Genomic DNA, 24,552 nt, shown 5'->3' on the forward strand with positions numbered 1-24,552 from the left:
TTTGTTTTGTTTTGGTCATTCTCTTTCTTCCCTTAATAATTTTTTTTTCCCTGCAGAAAAAGTGGGAAGGAAGGCAGACAGACATTTAGTAAGGAGCAAAGTGTTCCCTCTTTCTTTACTTACTGGAATCCTTTCAAATTCCCTCCCAATTTCCCCCCATTATTTTGGGGAAAATGAATCTGTCAAAACCAATTTTGCTTTGAAGGATATTTTGACAACATTGTGCCATTTGTGTGCAACTTTACTCAGCCTGGATGTGCATGAAGCATCCTAGTTGTAATATTCAGATAAAGGAAAATAATTACGAAACAGTCTTTTCTTTTCAGCTTGCCGGCCTTTTCTGAAGTTATACCAGGCTATGCAACCAGTTTATACATCTGGAATATAGTAAGTCGTAAGCATTTTCCTTTATGTTTGAATCCAGGTTTTAATTCTCATAACTGCAGAATTATAGTATTTTTTCTTTTTTTTTTTTTTTTTATTTCTTTAAACCATAAATTTTATTTGTCTTTTCTCTCCTGTTAAGTAGCATAGGGCCAGAAAATCAAAGCCGAATCTGCATTGCTATAGACCCTGCCCAGCTTTTGAAGGGAGATATTATGGTAAGTTAATTGTATGGAATGAAAGTCTAGTACTGTGCCATTTAGTTTACAGTCTCTGACCTCTTTTGTGTTCTTGTAAAAAAATAAATTGAGCAAGTGGTTGCAGACATACTACAAAATAGGTTATTAAGTTAATTTAGTCATCATCCTTGAGTTTTATAAGAATCAAAATTCCTATAAAACTCAAACTAGAACTTTTTTAGGAGCCAAAACAATTGCTCTCAGCATTCCCATTTCACAGCATCACCAAGTGCAGTAAGGCCTGTCTTGCCATTTTCTTTTTAAAACTTGCTTGGGGAGTGTTTGTAACTCGGCATTAAAATAGCCTTGTCCTGTAACTTGGCAACGTGCACAACTGTAAAACTACATGCTGTAAAGAAAATACCTAACCTATTCTAAATTTTTTGGGGACTCAAAAAGGTGTGATACCAAATAAAAGTTTTCTGATTCTACAAGTGCATGCAGTATCTAGAAAGAAACTTAGACGCGCTAATATAGTGCATGTAATTCCCTGTGTACAAAGCATAACTATGGTTGAGTTGCAGCACTATCATTTTAAATCTCTGCTTTCTCTCTTCTTGTTGTACACAGTTATGCACAAAGAAGGTAAAGAAAGAGAGTTGCTGTGCCTTTCAGTTTGTTAAACTAAGAGGACAGAAGAACATGTGGAATGAATGGTGGGGGGAGGTATTGTCAGAAAGTATTCCTGGGCTGTTGCTGGTAGATTTCAGAATGTTTTTTTATTTTGTGTACTACTTTGAGAAATGTTGGACCTCAGTGTAAGGCGTCATTGGTATCAGATTCTTTTTTTTTTTTTTTTTCCCCTTCTTTTTTTTGCCTTTTGAAAGAATCTTCTTTATTATCCTTCCTCCCTCTTCCTTTCCTACTTTCCCTCCCTATTCAGTTTATTATGTTATTCTTTCTTTCTTTCACTGAAAAATGGAGAAGCAATTTTTAAATATACTGTTATAAATCAGTATACTCTGGAAGTTTGGAACAGTTTCAAATTCAGGAAGATTTATTACTTATCGGAGGACTGTTGGTGCCTAAGAAAATGGACTAGATCACAAACGAAAGCAGTCCGAGACAAATTCAGTATCTCTCAAATGTGTATTTAAAATTAATAATGAGCACATAGCTTTTCAGTAACGCTTGTATCATTTTAAAAGAGATCAACTGCATTAATCCCATGCTATTATCAGAGGTAATTCTTCTGAGCAAGCCAGCATCTTATTCACCATGGTAGTATTTCCTAAACAAAGACTTCACTTCAGTTTTCAGTATTTTTTTACTATATCTACGCAAAAACATCAGTGTTTCAGGAAAAAAAAAAAAGAGAGAGAGAGACTTGCTTGTCTTAGGTTTAGAGAATTTGTTCGCGCAATGTGAATAGTATATGGTGATAACAGTACAGCCACAGCTTTTGAAAATCTGCGCTGACATCTGTAAATGCATATAGGTATTTCCCAGCATATTACAGTGGCTTGCATTAATTCTTGAATATGGCGTCAGAAGGTAGTGGAGTCAGAATTCAAAGTTAAGCTTAGACTTCATTGACAGCTTATTGTAATTATTAATAATTATATATCATTATACTGAGCACTAAAAGTTGCTTCAGTATCCTGGGAATAGATGTACACTGTTACTGATTGTAAGAGAGGCCATATTTTCATAAACAATTACAATTCTATATAAGTTGTTTAGGATATGCTAAGTTAAAATTACAAGGCTGTTACTTTGAATTAGGAAGTAGAAAGAAGCAGGAACTACGTAGTTCTCTGAACTGACCCAGATTCAGTGTTTTTATAAACACGATTATGCAAAAGACAGTAAATTCTGAGTAAATCCAGCAACTGTGTGAAGCCAAAACTCTTGACAAGTTGGATAAAATGTGTTGTTCAGGTATTTAGTCTTCTCCATCTTCAGAAACTCTCATGTATTATCCACATGTAAAAATAATATGATTGTTTAAACAGCTAAAGAAGTTAATGTTTTAACACAAAATTATGGAGGAATGTATATAACCTTGAAGAAGCTCTTAAGTCTTTCCAAGCTTCTTTTTGCTCACATAATATAATTAAATAGAATTACCACAGTTACTTTCAGGCCGATTATACATTTTGGAGCAGGTTAGTTCTTTCTAATATCTCTCATCAAGGGGCTCTCTTAGTCCCCTTTCTGTCCATTTTTCACTTCTGGGCAAACTTGCAGTTTTCATTCTTTGATGATGGTGTTTTGCCTTTACATAAAGTTGCTGGGCATAGTGGAGAGTGAGTGTTTGTTTATTCTTGAATCAAGCAGTCTAACTGTTTCTCCTACCTTATATTTCGGTAATTTAAGGGGCTGACTTATGGCCATGGTTCTAGCGAAATGATGCTGGTAGTTGTGTTGGACTAAAAGGAAATAGATCCCTTCAACAGGTAGGGGTTTGTACACTATGTTAATTTTAGTGGGTGTAAAGCACTGTTTAAAATAGGAAGCAAATACTATTTTACCTGGTATTACCACTGTGCTCCAGGGGATTCTCTTTTAAAAAACAAACAAACACACAAGCCCAAATCCTCACTTTCAGATAAAATAATGCTTACTTGCATAGAGAATCTCCCAGCCTTCGTGAAGTGTTAGGAATATGTGGTTTGCATAGAGAATACCTCAAAAAAAACCCATCTCTGGTATATGGGCTGAAATATTTCAGAAGTTGTCCTGTGTGCCATGTATATGGTCAGCGCTGATTAACTTCTGGAATTTAGGGCATCATGAGGTTACTGTAATGAAGGATAGAGAGCAGCACCTTATGTTAGATTTTTCAAATCCTGTAGTGAGAAGAATTTTATAACTATGTTTTAATCCCAGCTTTCAGAAGCATCCCTCCTTAAAGCCCTTCCTCTTTCTTGTATTGCTTCAGTTTGAATAAATGTTTGCTCTTCAGTTATTCAGTATTTTCTGTCTAGAATGCTTTTCTCAGTCTGCCTTAAAAAAGGGGATTTTTGTTGTCTTTTTAATGCATTTCAGTAACATCTGCTTTATCATAAAATCCTGATATCATCAGGATAATAGAATGAAATTTTGAGTCCTGTGACTAAGGTTACCAAAATTTTTATGTATTCCTGTAAGAATGCTGAGTGGCTTTGTATTACAGTTGACTCAGAGAATTAGTAGATAAAGTATCCATAGGTCTAGTCTAAGGGAAAGTGGTGTTAGAGAGTAGGTGTATTGTGTTCACCTGCTGAAATTCATACTAGGTGTTATTTTTACAGAGTTCTGTGGTGTTCTAGCCAAGGTGTCAAAACTACTACCAACTTCCCACAGTAACATAAAACAAGATCCTATCATCACTAGGCTAGGTTTTTAAAAAGTCCTAAAATGGATGTAATCAGCTTGCAGGCTTGTTTCTAAAACCTGCATATTCTTCAGTTATTTTGAAATGGGTGTGCTATAATTCAGTTTTATGTTAATTTGGTAGTGTGAAGAACTATGGATACAAGGAAGCATTCCAACATTGTACTGACAAATGTTGTGATTCTGAATCATAATCTACTGATTGGTGACTGATAGTGATGAAAATAGTAATTATTATTTTTACACATCCAGAAATATCTTGCCTTGGGCCTGTATAATTTTAAAGGATTGAATAACGCATACCCCGCTTGTTACAACATCAGAGGTGTCTGCAGTGAATTGCGCTGTGGCTGCTTTACTTAGCAACTAGTGCATACACACGCGTTTCTTCAGATTTGTAAGAAATTACTTCCTGACATGTTTGCGTCTCTCTCTTTCTAGCTGAAGTGTTATCACAAAAAATACCGGTCAGCTACTCGTGATGTGGTTTTTCGCCTTCAGTTTCACACTGGAGCTATTCAAGGACATGGTCTGGTGTTTGGCAAAGAGGATTTGGATAATGCCAACAAAGGTACTTGCCTTCTGAGGTTGGTTGGATGCGTATGTGTGTGGGGGTGCAGGTGTGTGCCTGTGCATGTGATGATCATCTTCAGGACCTGTTTTTAAAAGGATTCTTGGGGTTTTTTCCATCCTGTTTTTAGGGAAAGGGAGACTGCTTTGTGTTAGCAGTTAACGAGTTAACTCGTAGCATGTAACACAGGTAAACCCCTAATGAGAAGAAAAGCTCTTCAAGTGAGTTAACTTGTCAGAATAATTCAGATACTTCTACATAGTCCTTATTGTCTCCTCTCACATTTGTAAAAACAACAGATGTTTGTTTAAAATGGTGACTCTGTTAATCACCATTACAGGAAAGAAGATGAGCTAAGCCGATCCCTTTTTTGGCCAATGCAAACAGTCACAAAGTCTGATACTGTGTTTCTGACCTAGTCTGCTTGAGTATGGAGATCTTTTAATATGCTTCAGAATATCCAAAAATGGAGGCAAAGTTTTGAAACACATTTGAAAATGTGTTGTGCTAGCCTTTGTATTTTCCAAATTATTACTTCGGTTTTATTTTTATGTTTGTATGCAGGATTGTAACTGCATCACCCTATGTTACTAGCAAACTAAAACCAACCATATTTTCCTGCAACATACAGCTATGCAAAAGTTTTGTGGTCAAGTATTGCAGTTTAGCCAATATAGAGAACAATTTTAGTTTGCTTCTGGGTGTGTTTTCCTTTAAAAGCCAAAGCCAGCCATGTCTGTCTAGAGAGAGGTCTGGGAACTGTACATCTCTTCTGCTTTTGACTGTTCTTGGAAGTAAACAAAACTCCAACCGACACTTATGTGGTCTTTTCTGGAGGATGTGTGGGGCAAAGAATGTTACTCTTTTAGAAGCAAATCGCTAAACTGCAAGTGAGAAGGGAAGAGTGACGAGGGTATGTGTATTAATAGCTATAGAGAATCCTGATTTCTGAGTGCCTTGGAACTGCTTTCCTGGGAGATAGCTTGTTGAAATACTATCGTTTGTTTTCAGATGACCGTTTCCCTGATTACGGCAAAGTGGAATTAGTGTTTTCAGGAACTCCAGAGAAAATTCAAGGTGAGTATACAGAAGAAAATATGTGCTTAGTTTGAAGGAGGAAAAAAAAAAAAAAAAAAAAAAAAATCCTTTTTTCCTCTCTTATTCCTCTTGTAGAAGATTGGAAATTCAACTTTACTGCTAAAGTATAATATAGTTACTGGTTTAAATTTGAAAAATTGAATGAAGACTCTGCATTTACATCAGCATAGGAGTGATCAGATTTTGTTTTAAAACTGTACCAGAACAGTTGCTGATGACTAGTAGAAAACATTTGTATATCTGTGTAAAACATGCATAGTATAGGTAGCTTGGCCCAGCATAAGTGACAGCAGTGGCCTATCCCATAACCGTTTTTGGATGTTGTCATAACTGATGATGTTTGCAGTGGACTGTCTTCAGTTTAGCATAAAGAGATACAGCTATAGTTTGCATCTGCTCTGAAGTTGGCCTGTAGGGTATATCCTGTATGCCTCCAGAATTCTACTGTAATATGTCTAAGATCATAGATAATTACGACCTGCAATAAGAACTTAACATCATGCTTTATACTGGAGTTTAATTCTGTTCATGGATGTGTTCTTACTCATTCTGTAGTGTCCCAAAAAGTATGGATTCTGCCTGAGACTGAATGAAAACCAAATATTCTTAACTGTTCCATACATATTCCCATTCAGTGTCCTGTGAATTGCATTTTTTCCTTTTCTATTTTTTTTTCCACCAGTTTGATGACTTAGAAACTTGTAGTAGCAGCCAGTAAGAAGTTGGATTCTGTCCAGCTGAACACAAAGATCTCAGCCTGTTGGAAAGTCATATAAGAAAAACAGTTTTATAAATAAATTTGTCCAGCTTGTTCTAGACATTTCTGGATAGTAAATTCTTGAAGAGAGGTCAGTTGATGTGTCTGAAAAAGAATCAAAATTTTTTCAAGTCTCCCTTCCTTAGATGGCAAGTCGGAGGTGTGGTTTATAGCAGACTCCAAGTTGTTGGAAAGTAACGTTCTAAGTAATTGGAAATTTGTATTCAATTGCTATCTAAGGGATTAACTGGCTAGGAAGAAGAGTTCACCTGCAAATACTTACTTACAATTCCTGCAAAATGACTTTTCCACAGCTGAAAATATTACAGAATCATAGAATAACTGCAGGGTATCGCTAGTCCATCCTCCTGCTGAAAGCAGGATCACCTGTGAGATCGGGCCAGGTTGCCCAGAGCTTTGTCCAGTCAAATCTTGAAAACCTTCAAGGATGGAGACTTCACAGCCTCAATGGGTGGACTGTTCCAATGTCCGACTCTCCTCACAGTGGATTTATTTTTTCCTTATATTGACTCTAAACTTCTCTAGATTCCATTTATGCCTGTTCCTTGTTGTCCTTCCGCCTTGCTTCCACTTGGCTCTGTCTCCTCCACAGCCTTTGGGGGGCTGCTGTCAGGTCCTCCCAAGACCATCTCATCTCCAGACTGAAGAAGCCCTGGTCCCTCAGCCTTTCTTCACAGGGCAAGTCCTTCAGTCCTGGCCGCCCTGGTTGCCCTCCTCTGAACTTGCTTCACTTTATTCATAGCTTGCTTGTATTGTGTAGCTTGAAACGGGACATGGTATTCTAGAAAATAACGGACTGTGATACAGTTTTTAAGAAAGAATGCACTTGCCAAGAAGATGAGACACCTAAATATTTAGGTAACAAACTTCATAAATCTGCCTTGTGACAAACGTCATCACAGAAACTCTCTACAAATGGCTTTTTTCTGCCTGCATATCAGGGTACAGGACCATAGCATTCTTGTCCTTCTAATTTTAACTAGCCTTGTTTTGAAAGTCACAGCATGTGCATAACACTGCTGCTTTAGAACAATTTACAATAGGACTTGCTTCTCCAGAGACAGCCAAAGAGTTGACAAGTGAGGATTTCTTTCTTCCCTAATCTAGACAGAGGAGCAACGGCAGAAAGCCGATTTGATTTGTATCAGTGTCAAAGTCAAGTCCAAGGTCATGAGTTCTTGATGCCTGTGCTTTGCTTTTGAATCACTGGACCACACATAAATTCCTCATGGTATACATTTAAAAGCTGAATATTATTTTATGCCTCATTCAGGGCACAAAAATGGGGGTTACTGCTGAAAATTCCAGGTACGTTTGACAGCGTATACTTAAGCGCAGCAAAACACATTGAAGGCAAGGCGCCCAATCTCAGGTTCTGCCAGGAAGCTGGAGAAGGGATGAAACAGCATAGTTGGCACCCTGCGGGGGAGCTGGGAGGGACATGGAGTGGCAGTTTTCAGCTCTCCCTATTCATCTTTAGTGATAAGTTGCTCTGGTATCAGAATGATAATCTGTAACAAAGTCTTATTTTATCATTCCTTTAGTACCATCTCTTTATAGATACTTGCGGTTTCATTCTGAAAAGCTATTTGTTTTATCGTGCCTGCCTGTAGGGCTGGGTGGATCATCTGTTTTACTTGTGTTTAGGGGCTGATCCAAGTTATCAGAGCTACAGCATAATCAAGAAGCTCAAGATAAAATTCTCTGCTTGTACCTTCTGTAATGAAACATAAATTAAGCTTTTTTTTAGCTTATTTATATAACCTTTCTTCCCCTATTGCTGCTTCTTACATTTCAGAATATGGGGAATATGCAGTTTGGGGAGCAAACTTCTGTCAGAAGGCCACATCCATATGTGCGTGTATATCATTACAAATGTGGCTATGATAATTTTTGGTCTCAAACAGATGTTTATTTTTTAGGATGTGAACACCTTCAGAATGACCACGGAGTGATAGTTGATTACAATACCTCAGACCCACTAATACGCTGGGATTCCTATGAAAATATGAGCCCTGATGGGGAAGGTGAGTAATTTGGTCACATGAGACCAAGGCAAAACCTTTTGCAACTGTGCCAGAGCATTTGAAAGGGAGGAAGGAGAGCCCATTTGCTTGAACCTAATGCCACTTCACTGGTGTGTTAAGTAGCTGTCTACCCTTCCCTATTTAGCTTTAGTGGTTCTAATGGAAAGAAAGGTGTAGTAGTTGTTTAAGAGAGATTCTTGTTAATGCACTGAATTGGACTGAGACACAACTGATGGATATGAGTTACTTTATTATTTGTAAATTTGCTTAAATTTTGTTGTTGTTGTTGTTGTTCTAAAGCTTCTAGTTGGAATCCGAATGTAGAATTTGAAGAACAACAAATGACGTGGTGAGTTTGTAGCCTTCAGGACTTACTATGTTATGTGGAGTGTTGCAGGAGGTGCACTACACTGTAAAGTTATGGATAAACAAACAGCGAAGGATGTGCATATTTGCATATTTCCCCTCATAAATTTACCTGTTTCTGAATTGCCCTTTTATTTCTTAGATTTTTCTTCTGTAATCTGCTGATACATGCCTTCAGATTATGACTCCAGTGTGGATGCTTTCCTGATGCTTTGCTTATTGTGCTATTAATGGATATAGTTTTCCTGTAAGGACTCAGAATGTCACACCTGTGTCTGCACACCTCAGTGTACATGCAAGCCTGACATTGTTGCAAGTAAAAACATGAGAGAAGGTATTGAATGGATGCCAAAGTTCTTGTGTTTACAACTCTCCTGTTATGAAATAAGAGAGAGGTAGAGCTAGGATACTAGATGCTAGCTGCTCTCTAGGCTTAGTTTCTATTGCTTTTTATAATCTGAATTCAGCATTGACCATCTAATGACTACATTGGAGAGGGTTTTAGGGACCGGGGCATACTGGGAGCTTGACTTTTTTCCACTGCATCACTCTAGTACAGGAATATTTCCTAATCCACAGCAGACTCTAATCTGCAGAAAACTAGGGGAAAATAGAGGGTAGGAAGAGAACAGTCATTTGGCACCATTACATGGGGCAGGTGGAGCACTCTGTAGGGAGTCACCAGAGGTTTTATAGTTGGATAAGACTGTGCAGTGTCCTTTAGAAGGAGTAATGTCAGAGAGACTGAATCTTGGCTGAAGAAGATGTCTCAATTTCTACCCAGGATGCTTCCATATCATTTGCTTCCTCCCCCCCCCGGTCTTTTTCCCCCTCCTTTGTTTATACATAGCCCTCAGCAAGCAATACATTGATGTAAAGTATTTTTTAATTGCTAAGGTTGATTGGATAGATGGATTTGACCTTCCCATCCTCATGGACTGCATTGTAGGTAGCTATATCAGTACGGGAAACTGAAAGCAGAGATAAATGTGTAGGCAGCACACTGTTGGAAGATACAGAACTATATGCTGCCCATGTCTTGTAGAAGACTTGATCACAGACCATTCACAAGTACAATTAGCTTGTTTTCCTGATGTTCTGAAGTCATGCGTGCCACTTAATAGGCTTTTATGTGTAAGTTGTGTGCATGATGTATTTTTAATTACCTGAAATACAACATAAATATGATGTGTTAGCATAGATATTGAGAAGTTTATTATGCATCTGCAGAGAAATCACTAGAGTTGAAGCTAGAGAATATACCATAAGAATATGAGATGTATCCAGATACTCTTTTCTCAAGCAAACATTGTCAGGGTGTTTTCCTATGATGTTCAAGAACCAAATTGTAGGCAGAGCATTTGTCTCTGCATAGGCTGGGCAAAAGATCATGAGGGGCTAAAGCACATACACAGGGGACAGCTAGATTTTTCTCTTAAGGATGAGATCTGTACTCAATGCAAAGGTAAGCTTAGTCTGCTGCTTGAGGTAAACATAGTTTGCTTCAGTCTTCTTTTATGTAGTATTTGTAAACACCAGGACAGACTTCTCTTATGGTTGGTTACAGCGGTTCAATATCATGATTTTGCATTAAAAATATGTATTGAGGCCTAGTTTTCACCACAGGTGAGGGACCACTAAGAGGAGATGCTGATTTCACATCCAGAAAGTGAGCAAAGTCAAAACCATTGGAATCTTAAGCCTTTAGCTACAATCCTGAAGGCAGAGAAAGAATCTTTTCTGTACCTCAGAAGAGATTAAGGTACAAGAGGTGGTTCGTTTGACAGTCTGCATAACAGTGGTGGTATGTTTAACGTGTAGGGAAGTCTCATACAGAGTGCCTGTTTCAGACCTACTCCATGTTAAGTTAAACTCCTAGACTTATGTAGGAAATGGTCTTCACGGTTTTACTTGTACCTGTTTTCCCACAGGAATTTCAATAGGAATAACATGAGATGTGAGTGTGACAGGTGATTCCTGTATTACAGTTATATACCTTTTTGTTCGTTTCAAAAATGTGTGCCTATGAAATTCCAGATAAAGGTGGCCAGGAAGGATACAGCAGAGCTTTGTGAAATGAACAGGATTTGCTTTGTAGGTATGTGTGTGGAATGGCTATTTCCAAACTGATGTGTTAAAATGGAAAATTAGAAGTGAACAAGAAAGCAGTATGTCTCTTTTGAAATCCTACGCCTATTTGGCCTCGTTACCAAAAGAACAAAAGATGAAAGGACATGATAAAAGGAAAATGTACCCAAAGTATCTTGGTTTGTTGGCATGATACAGTATTGCAGACAGAAGCAATTGCCTTTTAAATGATCTTGAACCCTTTGATGGTAATAAAGCTGTGTACATTTGTGTTGAATATAGCCAGGCTTTGGATAGTTTGCTTTCTGGATTTAGTTCCTCATCCCTCATTCTTAATAGTATTTGAATTTTGACAATGGAAAGCAATAAATTATTTTGATTTCTTCTCATACATACTGTTTCTCTTCAGATCCCTTGGGATGTGTCTCTTATCTCTCCGCACTAATGGTCCTCCATAATAGACTGAAGATTTTACTAAGTTTCTAAGTCTGTATCAGACCTCCTCCTCCTCCAGCAGTACATTAGCACAGAGACTTCTGTTACGCTGATTTAAAAGTACGCAGTCAAACGTAGGATTTGGAACCACAAGAATCAGGTCTTCCTACTGCCATGTAGAAGTCCGAGATAGTTGCCATTGGTTTTCTTGTGGTTTTAAAGTCATGGTACTCATCAAGGCTTGTGTGTTTTGTGGGCAGGAAGGAATAGAAATTACTTTTGATCTTGCTGAGTACTCTTTGGTTTTGTTTTTGGTTTTTTTTTGCCTTAAGGCATCACTTACCATACAATAGATGTGTACAGATTTACAAAAGGTTGCTTATTTGCTGCAAAATAGCAAGTTGACCACAAAGGTATACCACCTGTGGCCACAAATGAGTAGTATCTTTTGTTATGTCAGGAGATTTAAATGTGTCCCAGTTCCTCTTGATAATCATATTTTTCAGTTTATACTTGGATATTGTAGCTCACATACTTTCAGCCACACTTCACTGTCTGTCTTCCTTTTGATTGCTAAGGTCATGTGCGTCTCCTTTATATTTAGACTGATTTGGGGATTGGGATTGTTCATGATAATATTTTGGGTGTCGTCTGAAGTGAACTGATGGACTAAACTAATGTGGGCTTAGTAGCTATTGTTATCATTAAAAACTAGTAATTATGGCATTTGGGGCAGGGAGAGGGGGAGTAGTGATAAATGAGGATGAAGTATTTTCTATGGGAGCAGAAGGTTGAAAGAAACAAGTAATCTCTTCTACCTTCCCACTCCCTGAAAAACTTTTCATATGCTTTTCACTTACTAATATTTCTCTCTCTCAAATACCAAATCACAACTAGTTTTGAAAAAAGCTCCCCCCTGACCAGAGGGAAGAGGTAAATGGAAAAGGTTTGACTTGTCTTTTGCTGAGTTGTTTTTTTTGTTTGTTTGTTTCTTTTTTTTTTAGTTCTCAATCATAATTTTTAGGATTATTACTTGGCATAGTGAGTAAGAGACACTATTGTTAAAAGAAACACTTCCCTCCTGCTGAAAATGCAAGTCTCCTTTCGGATAGGAACCATCAGTTTGTGTGGAACCCACTGGCAGATCCTGCTACAAGCCTGGGCTCTGAGGTGTTCTGAAAATAAAATCAGAGATATTAAAATAAAAATGAAATGTATTGCCAAAGAGCAGAAACTCGTTTTGATAGAGAAGGTGAATAATTGGAAGAAAAGATGACTGCTGCTGTTCCTTTTGCACTGTCTATGACTGCTTTACCTCAGGTTTACTCTAAGTATCCTGATAGCACGCTAAGATTATTCTAGAGAGAGAATGAATCTACCATGAAGGAACAACTCTGTATTAAGATGATGACTGTGGGATGTGTGTGACTGGGGTGCTATACTGCTTTTTGTGTGTGCAGCATTCAGTTAGACGAGATACGGGAATTTTTTGTTTTGGTTTGGTTTAATAAAGAAAACCAGTAAGCATCAAAGGTTATAGTTAGCCAAAATAGTAATTGTTTCAGTTTGACTGAATTCAGTGGATTGGCAACGGAAGCGCACTTGGTTCTTGTTCAGTGTTCCATTTTAAGACATTTCACTTATTTTAACAACCACTAAATCCCTCTGCACTTTTTTGTCTGCCAGCTCTACAATCTGTGGAAAGAAAAGAACGTGCACATGTTAGAAATTGCTTAAAATGACAGGAGAAGGACTTTCAGCAACTCTTTACAAGGCAGGAACTTAACTATCTTTCTCAGTAGAACCTTGCTGTTTGGTTCCTAGCAAAGTGGGTTTGCTTGCTTAACAGTATTTGATAATTAGAAAAGAAACAACTTCGGAAACAAAAGGATGTTTTTAATTCAAGCCAAATAGGGCTGAATGAATCCAAATTCTTATATCTCGAGAGTGTTGCTTTACAAATTTTCTAGCCTTTTGTAACTGTAATTAACACCAATTAGTCAAAAATTGTCAAATATTTATAAACTGGTTTGCTTCTGCTCTTTTTCTTTTCATAAAGGAAAGTATCTGAGAAGTGTCTCCAGGTAGGCAATAACCAACATTCTGGTATGCACCCATGTCATGTGATTAGATGGGATGTTTGACTTCTATTGAAATTTTTTCTCTTCTTCAACCCAAAGTAAATAGCTATTCAATAGGGAGGTGCCCTCTCATGTAGTTAAACACTTGTTTTCCCAGAGGGCCCCTTCAGTATTGCAAAACTCAAGGGCTGAGGCAAAACTGCTTGGCTTTGGTACCTTAACAGGAATGCAGATGCCTACCAAAGAAAACAGCAGGTTTGATGCCATTTCTGGTGAGTGAAGCTGAAGGATAAATTGGTAGTGAATAAATGGTAATTCCAGCATTTAGTCACCAGCTGGATGCAGTATTCTTTGAGACAAAGAGAGATTTGTTAGAAGGTAGTGATGAAGAGGCATCCTGCAACAACTTCCCGTCTTTCTATTTGACAGTGAAAATAGAAACGTCTTAAAAAATAGAAAAATTTACCCTATAAAATGCTGCCAGCTTGAAACAGTATCTGAAATGCCTTGGAGTGTCTGCCTTTAATTGATCTTCTCTGAGGAAACTTATGTCTTCTATTTTTTAAGTTTTGTACGTTCTTTTTATATGTGTATATATATATATATAAAAAAAATTTAAAACTGGTTAGTCTTCTTAATCATGAGGCTGACAATGTGTTGGAGATAAATTAATATAAAATAGTTTCTTTTGTATGTCAGTAATATTGAATGCAAACATAGGATTACAAGGTTTCATTTCTACTTGTGCAGCGATAGGTAATTCTCTCCTCCTCCTTTAATACAGCGTTGATTGTAACAGTACTGTGGCTTAAATATTTTTTTAGCTCAATATGTTAGGGACTAAATATAAGCTCACGCAGGTGTTTTCAAGATTGTGTTTGATTAGCTAAGATTGCTCTGGACTGTAATCTCTTAATTACATGGTTTTGGGGGGTTTGGGTTTTTGGGGTTTTTTTGTTGCACTTTGGGGGTTTTTTTGTTAACCAAAAAAAAAAAAAAAAAAGTATTATTTTGGATAGGTCAGTTAGGAGATGACACTTAAGTGCAGTGAGGGGCCAGGCTTTCAAAGGATTTACTGATTCAAAGTGACTTTTTTGGCTCATTTTTAAAGAGTATCTGTTAAGATATACTGAACACCTTTTTGAAAGTCTTGAGTGTTTACTCAAGCTAAGCTGAACTCCAGAACTTGGCCTTTCAAGTTCTATTGAAAAATATTTTTTTCCTTTTACCCAAACATACGAGCGCATTGATAAGGCAGTGTCTGGAGTGAGGAATTATGTGCATTTTAGTTAGTGCACTGGGACATTGATTTTGCTAGGTACCATTTGTCAGTTCTGCTGAGTTTAAATTTGTCTCAAATAAAAACAGAAAACCCCCCAAAATGCTAACTGCCAGACAGGGACAGTTATACCTAAGATAAATATTGAAAGTCTTATGTCTGTAAACAAGAACAGATGAGAAGCAGGGTTCCCTAGGTGTTTACCCTAGCCCCCTGTTTTTTCCATTAGCGTCCTGCCTCTGACTGCCTCTACTTCCCTTTCTCTTTCGTGTGAATTCCTTTGCCCTTTATTCTTTGTCAGCTCCTACTTAAATACTCCCCTGTAGCTTCTCTGCCTTTCGTTCTGTGAAGGTGGTTTGGGCACACTTGCCTCCACACCCCCCGTTATCAGTGTCCTAAACAGTGCACAGGTTTATTTGAAGCACAGGTTGCACATGCCAGATACTTTCAAAGCTACTGCAGAGCCAATTATTTGCTTTCAAAAAATGCATTTTTAATGTCCTCCGATTGATTTCTGTCCTGTCTCAGTAATAGGCAGTGTTGTTCACTAGGCGTTTGTCGAAGGCTTTCGTTACACTTTTAGACCCAAAGACCACAGGGCAAAATTTGAGTGGTTTAATAGACGTTTATGGTAGTTTATGGTACATTCAGATATCTTTTGCAGTTCTACTTTTATAAGACTGTGCAAAAGACCTCTCTATTCAGTACAGGAGGATTCAGACAGTAGAAACTCGGAGGAAGGTAACACGTGACTGTGGCTAGCATTCTCTCTTCTCCTTCCCATATTCTCTATATATCGCCCAAAGGGGCCACGTAACACTGCTTTTTCAAGCAAGTCTTTCTTCACCCAGCATATTTGGGTTCTTGAGCAGGTTTGCGTTTACCTTTTAGCATGCGCCTGTTTCTTAGTCATGTCAACTACAGTCTATGGTTGTTAATATTGTTAATTTAAACACTAATGTCCAAATTAATATCTCCTTCCATGTAGAGATACCACAGGAGAAGCCTCTTCACCCAATCTTATAATCTGCTTAATGACCCAGGTTGAATAAAGAGTCCTGAAGGGCAAACCTCTGCCACAGGTGTGTGTTCCTTCCCTGCACCTGCTTCCTGAACAACTCTTCCTCTCTCTTGAGAAGGCAATAGTGCATCCCACCTGTCTAGCTTCATTAGACAAGGAAAAATAACCTTCACGATGGTGTAGGTATTGGATATCTTTTTTTCCTGTAACACCTTACTTGCTTGGGAGTAAAATCAGCATGGCAGCATCAGAGATTGAAAGTGTAACTGGGAGAAAAAACCAAAATGCATTAGAACAAATTAGGATTTGGTGCTTGTTTGTTCTGTGACTTTCCTAAGACCAGAAAGAAAAGGAATTAAGTCCCCTCTCTGTGCCTGCAGCCAAGCACACATACACTGAACTACCTTGTGTATCATGCTTTCTATGTGAGTGTTCAGTCCAGTAGCCAATGAAAGTGTGAATAGAGGGCATCATCAGTCATGGTGCCATTTGCACATAACATAAGAGGTCATGCTGTCTCTTAAATGAATGCATGTGCATGAATGAACTCATGATTCATGATACCAAATTCATGGTAATGCACAAATGGCAGATCTCTGGGAAGACTTACAAAACAAAAGACAGACTTCAGCATGAAAGTGGTTGGAGTTTCTTGGGTTTTTTAGGCCACCATGAAGCAATAGCAATCCTTTTCCTGGTAAACCCCTGAAGTAATCAGATTGTTCTGAGAGACTATTCCTGAGTTTGGGTGTAATTACTGCCCATTTTGCTGGACCTTTAACATCATGCACCTTGCCTGTTTTGGATAGATTCCTTTTCAATGACTCACTCCTCCTGGTCCTGCTTCAGGGTTTCAGCTAGCCCACTCCCTTCATAAGAAGACTAATGATTTTGTGGTGTGATGTTCACCCTTCTCTCCTCATTGGCAAGCATGTTCTGCTGATTAGAAAGGCCTGATGAGTTTCTGCTTACAGCTTGTGCAAAATGTTTTGTTTTGTTATGGAGGTGCTTTGGTCAGGAAGGCTTGGTTCTGAGTCTTGGTTTTTGAAGGAGGGCTCTTCCAGCAAAGTGGCCATGCATTATTGTTGGGATTGTCCTGGAACTGTCACGCTGGTTAATGAAACACCCGTGTTAGTTTCTGCCATTGAATACATACAGCAGGTACTGAAGAACTGAGGACTTTCTGGAAAGGCTTCAGCAGCAAGCATCTTCTGCAAATAGTGGTTCTCTTTAGTGCACCATAGAAAGATACAGAGAGAGGTTTTTTCCCCCTTGCATGTGTTCCCAAAGTGGTGGTAATACTTGCACAACCACTTCATGTATGTGCCAGTGGTTTTTTTTCTTGACTTTGGAAAAGAGCAGAATGAAAGACTAGCCCTCCTGAGTCCCACAACTTTTGATTTCAATGTCTCATGTTTAAGAGCTACCTGTTATATTCAATAGTCTGTACAGAATGAAGCATACGACTCTGTAAGTGTCCTTTCAGCACTATAAACCACAGGCACTTCTGATAGTAAAATGTCGTTGAATAAATTCCTCCAAACCATGAGATAATAATTTATTTTAAGTGACCAACAGCAGAATTTTAGCTGTACCAATAATAATAGCAGCCTTTAGTGCAGTCAGCTGTAGTGTTTTGCTAGTTTTTCAGTGGTACCTGGTAGTTGCAAGTGAAGCTCTGCTAAAGATAGTACACTTGTTATTCATGGATCAATCCCAGAAAGCTGTCCTGGGAATCTCTACTCCTGCTCCAGCCATTTCACTTGTTGAGTGTTAAATGTTTATCTGTGATCCCTTCTATTTGACGCTGAAGTTCTTTGCAAAGATTTCCATGAACATCAGAGAGCTTTGGGTCAGACTGCTAAGCAATAAGGCGAAATTGAGAGATGGGGCAGACTTCAGGTCTGCCTGCATATTGATGGTACCTCCTCTAGATTCTGCTTTCAGACATGGACAGTATCTGAATGCTGAGGAAGAGCAGCTAGTTCAAACTCCTTCCAGACTGAACAGAAGGAGGCAACTTCCAGTAAGCAGAGGGAAGAGTTTTTGTCAGAACCCAGGCCTACTTCTTATTGTGGACATCTCTCCAACTGCGAAATCAAAAGTTGCATTACTAGGGCAGGTCTTTTTTTCTTACTAGGCACAGGTGGAAGTACTGTGGCATAAGCCTTTATCTGTGCTGTTTCTGAGATGGCCCTGGGCACTGAGCTGTCTCAAGTAGTACAGGCTAGACTATATCTCTGGGTTCTTCATGTTCTATATTGTTTCTTTGTCTTATTCTCAACCTTGAAGAGTGTTTCCTAGTCTGTTACCCATTTAAGAGACTTGCTAAACTTCTGAAGCTCATCTTAATGTTTCTGACATCAAGCTATTCCTTCTGTTCCCTTTAGTAAATAGGCATAAAATTCTTTGTAGGAAGAACTTTTGTTTCTAAGTCATTTAGGCATATTAGAAATTTCCCACTAAAACTACATACTTTATTATGTTAGTATATGCCTGTATTGAGCATGTGTAGATCATCTTCAAATGATCTTTTTGAGAAAGATAAATACTGTAATTATTATCATATAAGGTTACTATATATTACTTCTACTATTGCTCTAATACCTGAAAATAAGCCACAAGTCTCTTGACTCCCAGTGCAAAACCCTCTAAGTTTAACTAGTAAGTTAGGAAATCAAAGAGCTCTGCTAAATATACCTGTGCCTTGGCTTCCCTTTCCAACATGTGGACTTGTTTAGAAACACCTGAAGATCAGTTTATTGAAAGCGCCATAGAGTGGTGGAGCAATTTTGTTAATAATGGTAATGCTTTTGGTAATGGTAATAAAATTACACATTCCATACTCAACAGAAAGAGTAAATTCATTGTGTTGACCTCTTAGGCAGCCCTTTTAAGCCCTTTCTTTTTTTACTGTGGTCTTGTACAGTTTTCAGCAACCATGTAGAGTCATCAGTGTTTTTCTGCTGCTTCACATTTAATGACCATAACTAATTTTTGCTGGAAGCCTAACAGTATAGTAAGAGAAAGGCCATGAGTCAAGGTGAGTGTGCTGTTTCAGCTGTGAGGAAGAATAATTGTGAATTCTGAACCTCAACACTTGGAGTACACACTTGAAAATTAATGGACTGTTCCTGAAGATGGGCTTTGTTTCTGGAATGAATGAAAGGAAATAGTTTCATGTAGTTCAGTGACTTTGTAATGCCCTTAAACTTTGCTTAGTGTTTTGTACTTGTGGTGATGTTTCTGTACCATGATGTTTTGTTATTCTTTTGCTGGCTATCCAAGCACAAGCTACTTCAAGTGAACTCTATGCTTAAATGACTGAGAAACATTTGCAGAAGTAGACTCAAAATGACACAATAGATACTAGCTTCTATATATTGGGTTGCGGTAATAAATGTATCAGTCTATTCTTTGTACTTTGGATAATGTCAAAAGTAGTATTTTCTTCTGATCCCCAGTGGGCAAAAGTGGGACAATATATTATAGTAGTATTCTAAGGGTGAGTTTGTGCTGGCTGGCTCTGCCTGTATTTGCTGCTGACTGGGCAGCAGCCAGCCTCTGGTCTAGGTGTGCTTTGTGAAGCAGTATTTTCGTATTCCAGAGTACTTGTAAAAACATTAAAGTACAAATGTGATACTTTTGAATGGCTGGGATATATACATTAGCATTTGTACAGCATAAAGATTCTTTAGGGCCTTGGATGCCCTCTCCTTTGCTTCTCAAAAGATTCAAGGTTTAAGGACCTCATGTGAGCCTGAGGGTCCTGCTTGTTAGCATTTTGGTAACAGCAACCCCCTCAGTTGGTTTCCTTTCAGAGTGTTTGTTCACTTTTTGTTTTTGTGAAACATGCCTTGTTTTCTTCAGCCTCCTTTATTTTTCTGTTAGTCAGGGACTTGAGAAGCATAGCAAACCAAACAGCTTCCTGATGACTTAGTTACTGCTATTTCATGTTAGAAAACTAGTTCTTTAAAATGGAATGCATATATGAACATCAGCATTTGCTTGGCATGTCTTGGATACTCAGGGGAAGGAAAAACAGTGGTAGAAGATGACTTCATACCTTTTTCCTTTCTTTCCAGTCCATTCTGTTATCCTCAAATTATAATTCTCTCAAAACTCTCTAAAAACATATTAAGGGATTGCCAGGTGAATGTTTATGAACCAGGAATTGATCTTGCAGCTTTGGACCAATTTATCAAATCAGGACCTCCTTTTTATATCACGGTTTGAGAGCTGCACTAAATGCAGTTTTAGGTCTCCAGATTGTAGAAAGCACCACGATGGGGCAATGCCTTTGCATTTAAGATGCGTCTAAGATGATATGGATTCACAATGCTGATCCAGATCTTCTTCTCCCAAACTTTTGATCAGTTCATTGTGATCGGTTCATTTGCATGACCCTTCTCTGCCACTCTGCACCAGACCAGGTATCATCTGTACTCGCAACAGTCAGCACAAAAGCTTTGTAGAGGTATATATCATAGCCTAGCTTGCAGAATTTAAATATTCCATACCTGAACTGGACTGGACTGACACACCCAGTAATCTGATAGTCCTCAGATGTGGGAACGTGCACACAACCAGAAGTACCCAGTACTGCAAAGGGTGATGTGTCCCAGAAAGCCTGGAACTGATAAGAGAGGAAGCATCAGCAAACCCGTTTGAGTGATACGGTTTGAGAACATTTTTCTAAACACATCCATGGATAGGTTTAACCTGTAGTTATACAGGGCTTGCTTGAGTTCCCAAACCATTCTTGTGATGATTGTGTGGAGCACCACTAAGATAGCCACTAAGGCTATCTAGAACAATCAAATTTCAGCAGCATGGTGATCTGTCTGAATGAATCTGTTGCAGGTAAACTATCCATACGATAATTTATGCAGAGCTGCTATTACCTTGTCCAGGTTTCTTCTGGTAATCTAGCTAGCGCAGGTGTCAGTGTTGAGCCTCAGCCTGCATTCAAGCATGCTGAGTGCTAATGGTCCAAGATCACCAGCATGCACATGCAGTGCAGGCTTAGGAAGGAGCAGAATAGGCCTGTAATTGAAGCAGTGAATACAGTTGGGGTATTTTCCTCACAGAGAACCAAGACAGGGTGAGACCAAAACTACATTTGCATCTTAAGTGAGACTCATCAGTTTGCATTGAGAGTTTTGAATATACCTTTTTGTTTCTTTTCATATCTTCGAGGCAGATGCGGGAAGTTTCCAGCTTACAAGCAATTTTGCATCGTCCCAGAGGAGAGAGACAGTTCTCTAGTTCTGGGAAAGCACTGCCGGCATAGTTTGTGCTGTGTGCTTTGTGTCTTCTATTAGAGTCCTGACTGGTTTCACGTGCAGCCATTTACTGATTTGCAAGAACAGCAACACTTGAACAGAAAAGTGTGTATTTTCTGATTTAGGTTTCACCTTAACTTCTAACTCTTTCATAAGCAATGAACAGGTAGATGTATTTTGTGGATGCAAGAGCCACTTTTATCCTTTATTCAACTGAGAAGTCATTAAAGTGTTGACAGTCCCTGAAATAGAAAATGAATGTTGTCTAGGGGCATGGCTGTCTGGTGGCAATGCATGTGTATGTTTGTAATAACATTTAGAGCAAAAGTTTGTGGGCTGCCGTGTGGCGAGACCGCTGTTACTGAAGGAGGAACTAACAGGCTCACTCCCCTAGTTTGAGCTGATTCATTCCAGAGACAGAGAAGGAGTCAAAGCCTGCTGGGGTTTGGGAGCTTGAGAGTAGCAGCTGCTACATAAAAATAAGCATTATTGCTGCAGGACTTCCAGAAAGCTTTTCTTGACTGAGAACTCCAATAATATACAAATTCTTGAAGATGTGGATGAGAGCGTCTGACCCGATTGTTCAGTGTGGAAGAACAACATTTTCAAAAGGAGGTTTGTTTTAGGAAAAAGACATCAAAAGCAAGCAATCGTAAGTGTGTGGCTAAACTGGGAGCTGAAAACTCACTTGGCTTAATTTGGGTATTGAGACAGACTGAGAAAAGACCCACTGTAAGGAAACAGCTTGTAGACTGAATTACCTTTTCAGCCAACACATTTCCACTCCTCCTTGGCTCCAGGAGTTCAGATTTCATTGAACCTGATTGTCCCCTCAGGCTCCTCCCTCGTGTTTACATTTTCATTTGCTTTTTCTGGCTGATACAAGTCTCATGCTTCTTTAGCGAGACCATTTACCTCCAGGAGCAGGAACAGCAGCTGCGGCTCAAACAGCAGGACTAGAGACATTTCTTGACTTTTTAAGCTGGGGTGTTTTCCTTAATTCTGGCTTTCCTCTGTGCAGGGTTTTGCTTAGAGAATATTAGTTGATTTAAATGAGCCAATGATTGACTATTGCAGAAAGTTCCTGATCGTGCCTAGTAAAGAGGTAAGAAGCTTTGTGGTTCAAAAGCTGGAAATACAAACCACATGTATTTCTGTATGGATTTTATAGGAATTGTATGGGAAGAGTTTGCAAGGAATGAGGGCCTGTGTTTGTTAGGGAGGGAGAAAGGAAAAGACAAGTACACATAAAAAGATTTAACTTTGAAGGAATGCAGCTCTGGACTTGTCCAGGTTTGCCTGAAGGTAGAAATATTTATTTATGAGGTTGAAAAAAAAAAAAAAATCCAGATCTCCTGTAATGTTTCCTGCTGCAACATGAACAAGGGTAGAGTGTGCAAAGGTTTGTGTATTTGCAACCTTCTTTTTGTTCAGGTGGACTGGGTCAGAACGGCTCTTGCTGAATTTGTGGTATATGTGTTTACCTAGCTGGCTTGCATTTGTATGTGTTTTCACAAGTGGTGAATGGACGGGGGTAGCTGTGGGGACAAGTCAAAAGACTGAAACACTGAAACCTCTTTTTAACTCACAAACCTGCCTTTGGGTGTTTGGATTTCAACGAGGGAAGTGCCAGGAAACACAGGCTTGGAAGGAAGCCACTGAATTTGGTATGTGTTGGTATTTCAACTCCTAATTTTTATATAAGTTGCTCTTTGTGTATTTGGTATGGGAGTGAAAAATACACGCATACCCTTTGCTCTGAGGCTTTCATTTATAAGAGAGTCCCTGATACTGGGGTGTGTGTGTGTGTGTAATTCAGATTCAGTGTGGGAATTTTGCCCAGCTTCAGCCTGGGCAGTTCAGGGAGTTGGAACAGCTCCTGGGAAGAGAGGTCAGGCTGAAAGAAAGTGGGCCCCTTAGGTTTGGTTAACTAAATTCCAGCATTACTTAGGTCTCCACTGTTGTGACTTTCCCTTTTTTTTTTGATGGCTATGTTACTCCCGCATTGTAGAGAGTGTTGCTTCCTCAGAAAAAATGAGAGTGGGGATTGAGTTGTGCATTGAGATGCAGTATCGAATGCATAAAGCCTCTGCAATACCATTACTTAGCAAGGTGCAGAGAATAAAATTTTGCGTTCCGAGTATATTTTCTCATTTTCTTCGGTCAAAGGTGTTCCCTGCCTATATGAATAGCTTCACTTCTGCAATTAAGTTGGTTATCACTTTTTGGCGGAAAACGTGGATGAAGACCAGAGTAAAGTGAAGTCTGAAAAATCTTAGTGCAGAGGCATTCCAAAACTATGATTTAGAAAAAGATAGAATATGAAAGGAAGGTGTTATGTAATATGAGAAGAAGTTGTTCAAAACCTTGTATTTTGAAGATTTATAGTATTTGGATAGTTCATTTGTCGTGGTTTTATGAACAAAGAAACTATATATACATAGTTTATACAGAGAGCTTATATATAAAAAATAGTGTACATATACATATTTTATATGTATGTACACACATAAAAATATAAATCTTGTGTTTCTTTGAATATTTTCATGTTCTTTATTATGATATCATTGAACCTTTTGAGATAGATTTGTGGTGGTTGTTACCATTTAAAATATGTCGTATCTAAGTATTTTCTGGGTTACTCTAGTTCAGAAACATATCTCAGGCTGCCCAGTATAACATTTGGGTAAAACCACGGACGTATACATGTGCTCTATAAATGGTGACTCTGTCAACAGAGTGTGATACCATATATTTAATTCCCCCTGGCAGAAATGCTATATTTTAAAATAAAATTATGATTTTTGCCTCATACAGCATTTCATATTCCTTTTAAATCAAGTTAGGAGGGAAAAAATTCTAGGTAGAGTTTATTTTTTACCTCAACTAAGTTGTATTCTTTCCACTGGACTTGCAGTGACAAATCTTACACAAGTCTGAGGTAAAACTAAATTCCTAATGCTGTTCAGCATCACACACCAGAATTTTTTTTTTTAATCATAACTGCGTAATTACATGTAAGTGCTTGTCATAATTAAATAAAAAAAACACAAAACAAAATTAATCTAAGAATGCTTTTCTACAACTGTACAAATTTGAAAATAATTTACATTTGTTATGTGCAATATCCATCGTGTTTTCATGATCAGGAGCTGCAAGTTTAAATATCCAGACTCCTCAGGTGCAGCTGGATTTTTGTTTAGCTGTGAGTCTCATTCTTTCTCATCTCTTTATCATGCAGAATGATAATTTTTGGTGACTATTTGAGGTTTCTAAAAAGGTAGCTGCCTACTAGAGCAAAATGGTCTAGTTGCAAGTAAATTGTTTTATCCCACAATCACAGGTGTTTCTTTATGAAGTCTAACAATATTGTATTCCTCTTTAAGTTCACAGCCAAAAGTCAGCAGGTCCCTAACATTTCTGTTTCTTGCTTCACTTGTAGACAGATAACATAATATGACTCCTCAAGTTCTAGCATAAATATCAAAGGTAGTGTCTGTTAGGCTCACCATCCTACTTGTGACTGGTGCGACCTCTGTTTGGGGAGCCACCGCTTTGAGAAATTGCCTTAGGGATTTTTGA

The 24,552-nt window shown here is 38.4% G+C and overlaps 1 protein-coding gene across 1 annotated transcript in view; it reads left to right on the forward strand.

Moving 5' to 3' along the window:
* TNS3 (tensin 3) overlaps window positions 1-24,552 on the forward strand; it is a 231,977-nt gene that overhangs the window by 128,967 nt on the left and 78,458 nt on the right. Inside the window, 5 exon segments of the mRNA XM_082308287.1 lie at window positions 313-387; window positions 527-602; window positions 4,383-4,512; window positions 5,524-5,589; window positions 8,311-8,415. Coding sequence (XP_082164413.1) covers window positions 313-387; window positions 527-602; window positions 4,383-4,512; window positions 5,524-5,589; window positions 8,311-8,415 — 452 coding nt within the window.

This window comes from Platalea leucorodia (genome assembly GCF_965183815.1).
Source record: "Platalea leucorodia genome assembly, chromosome: 1".
Taxonomy (NCBI): domain Eukaryota; kingdom Metazoa; phylum Chordata; class Aves; order Pelecaniformes; family Threskiornithidae; genus Platalea; species Platalea leucorodia.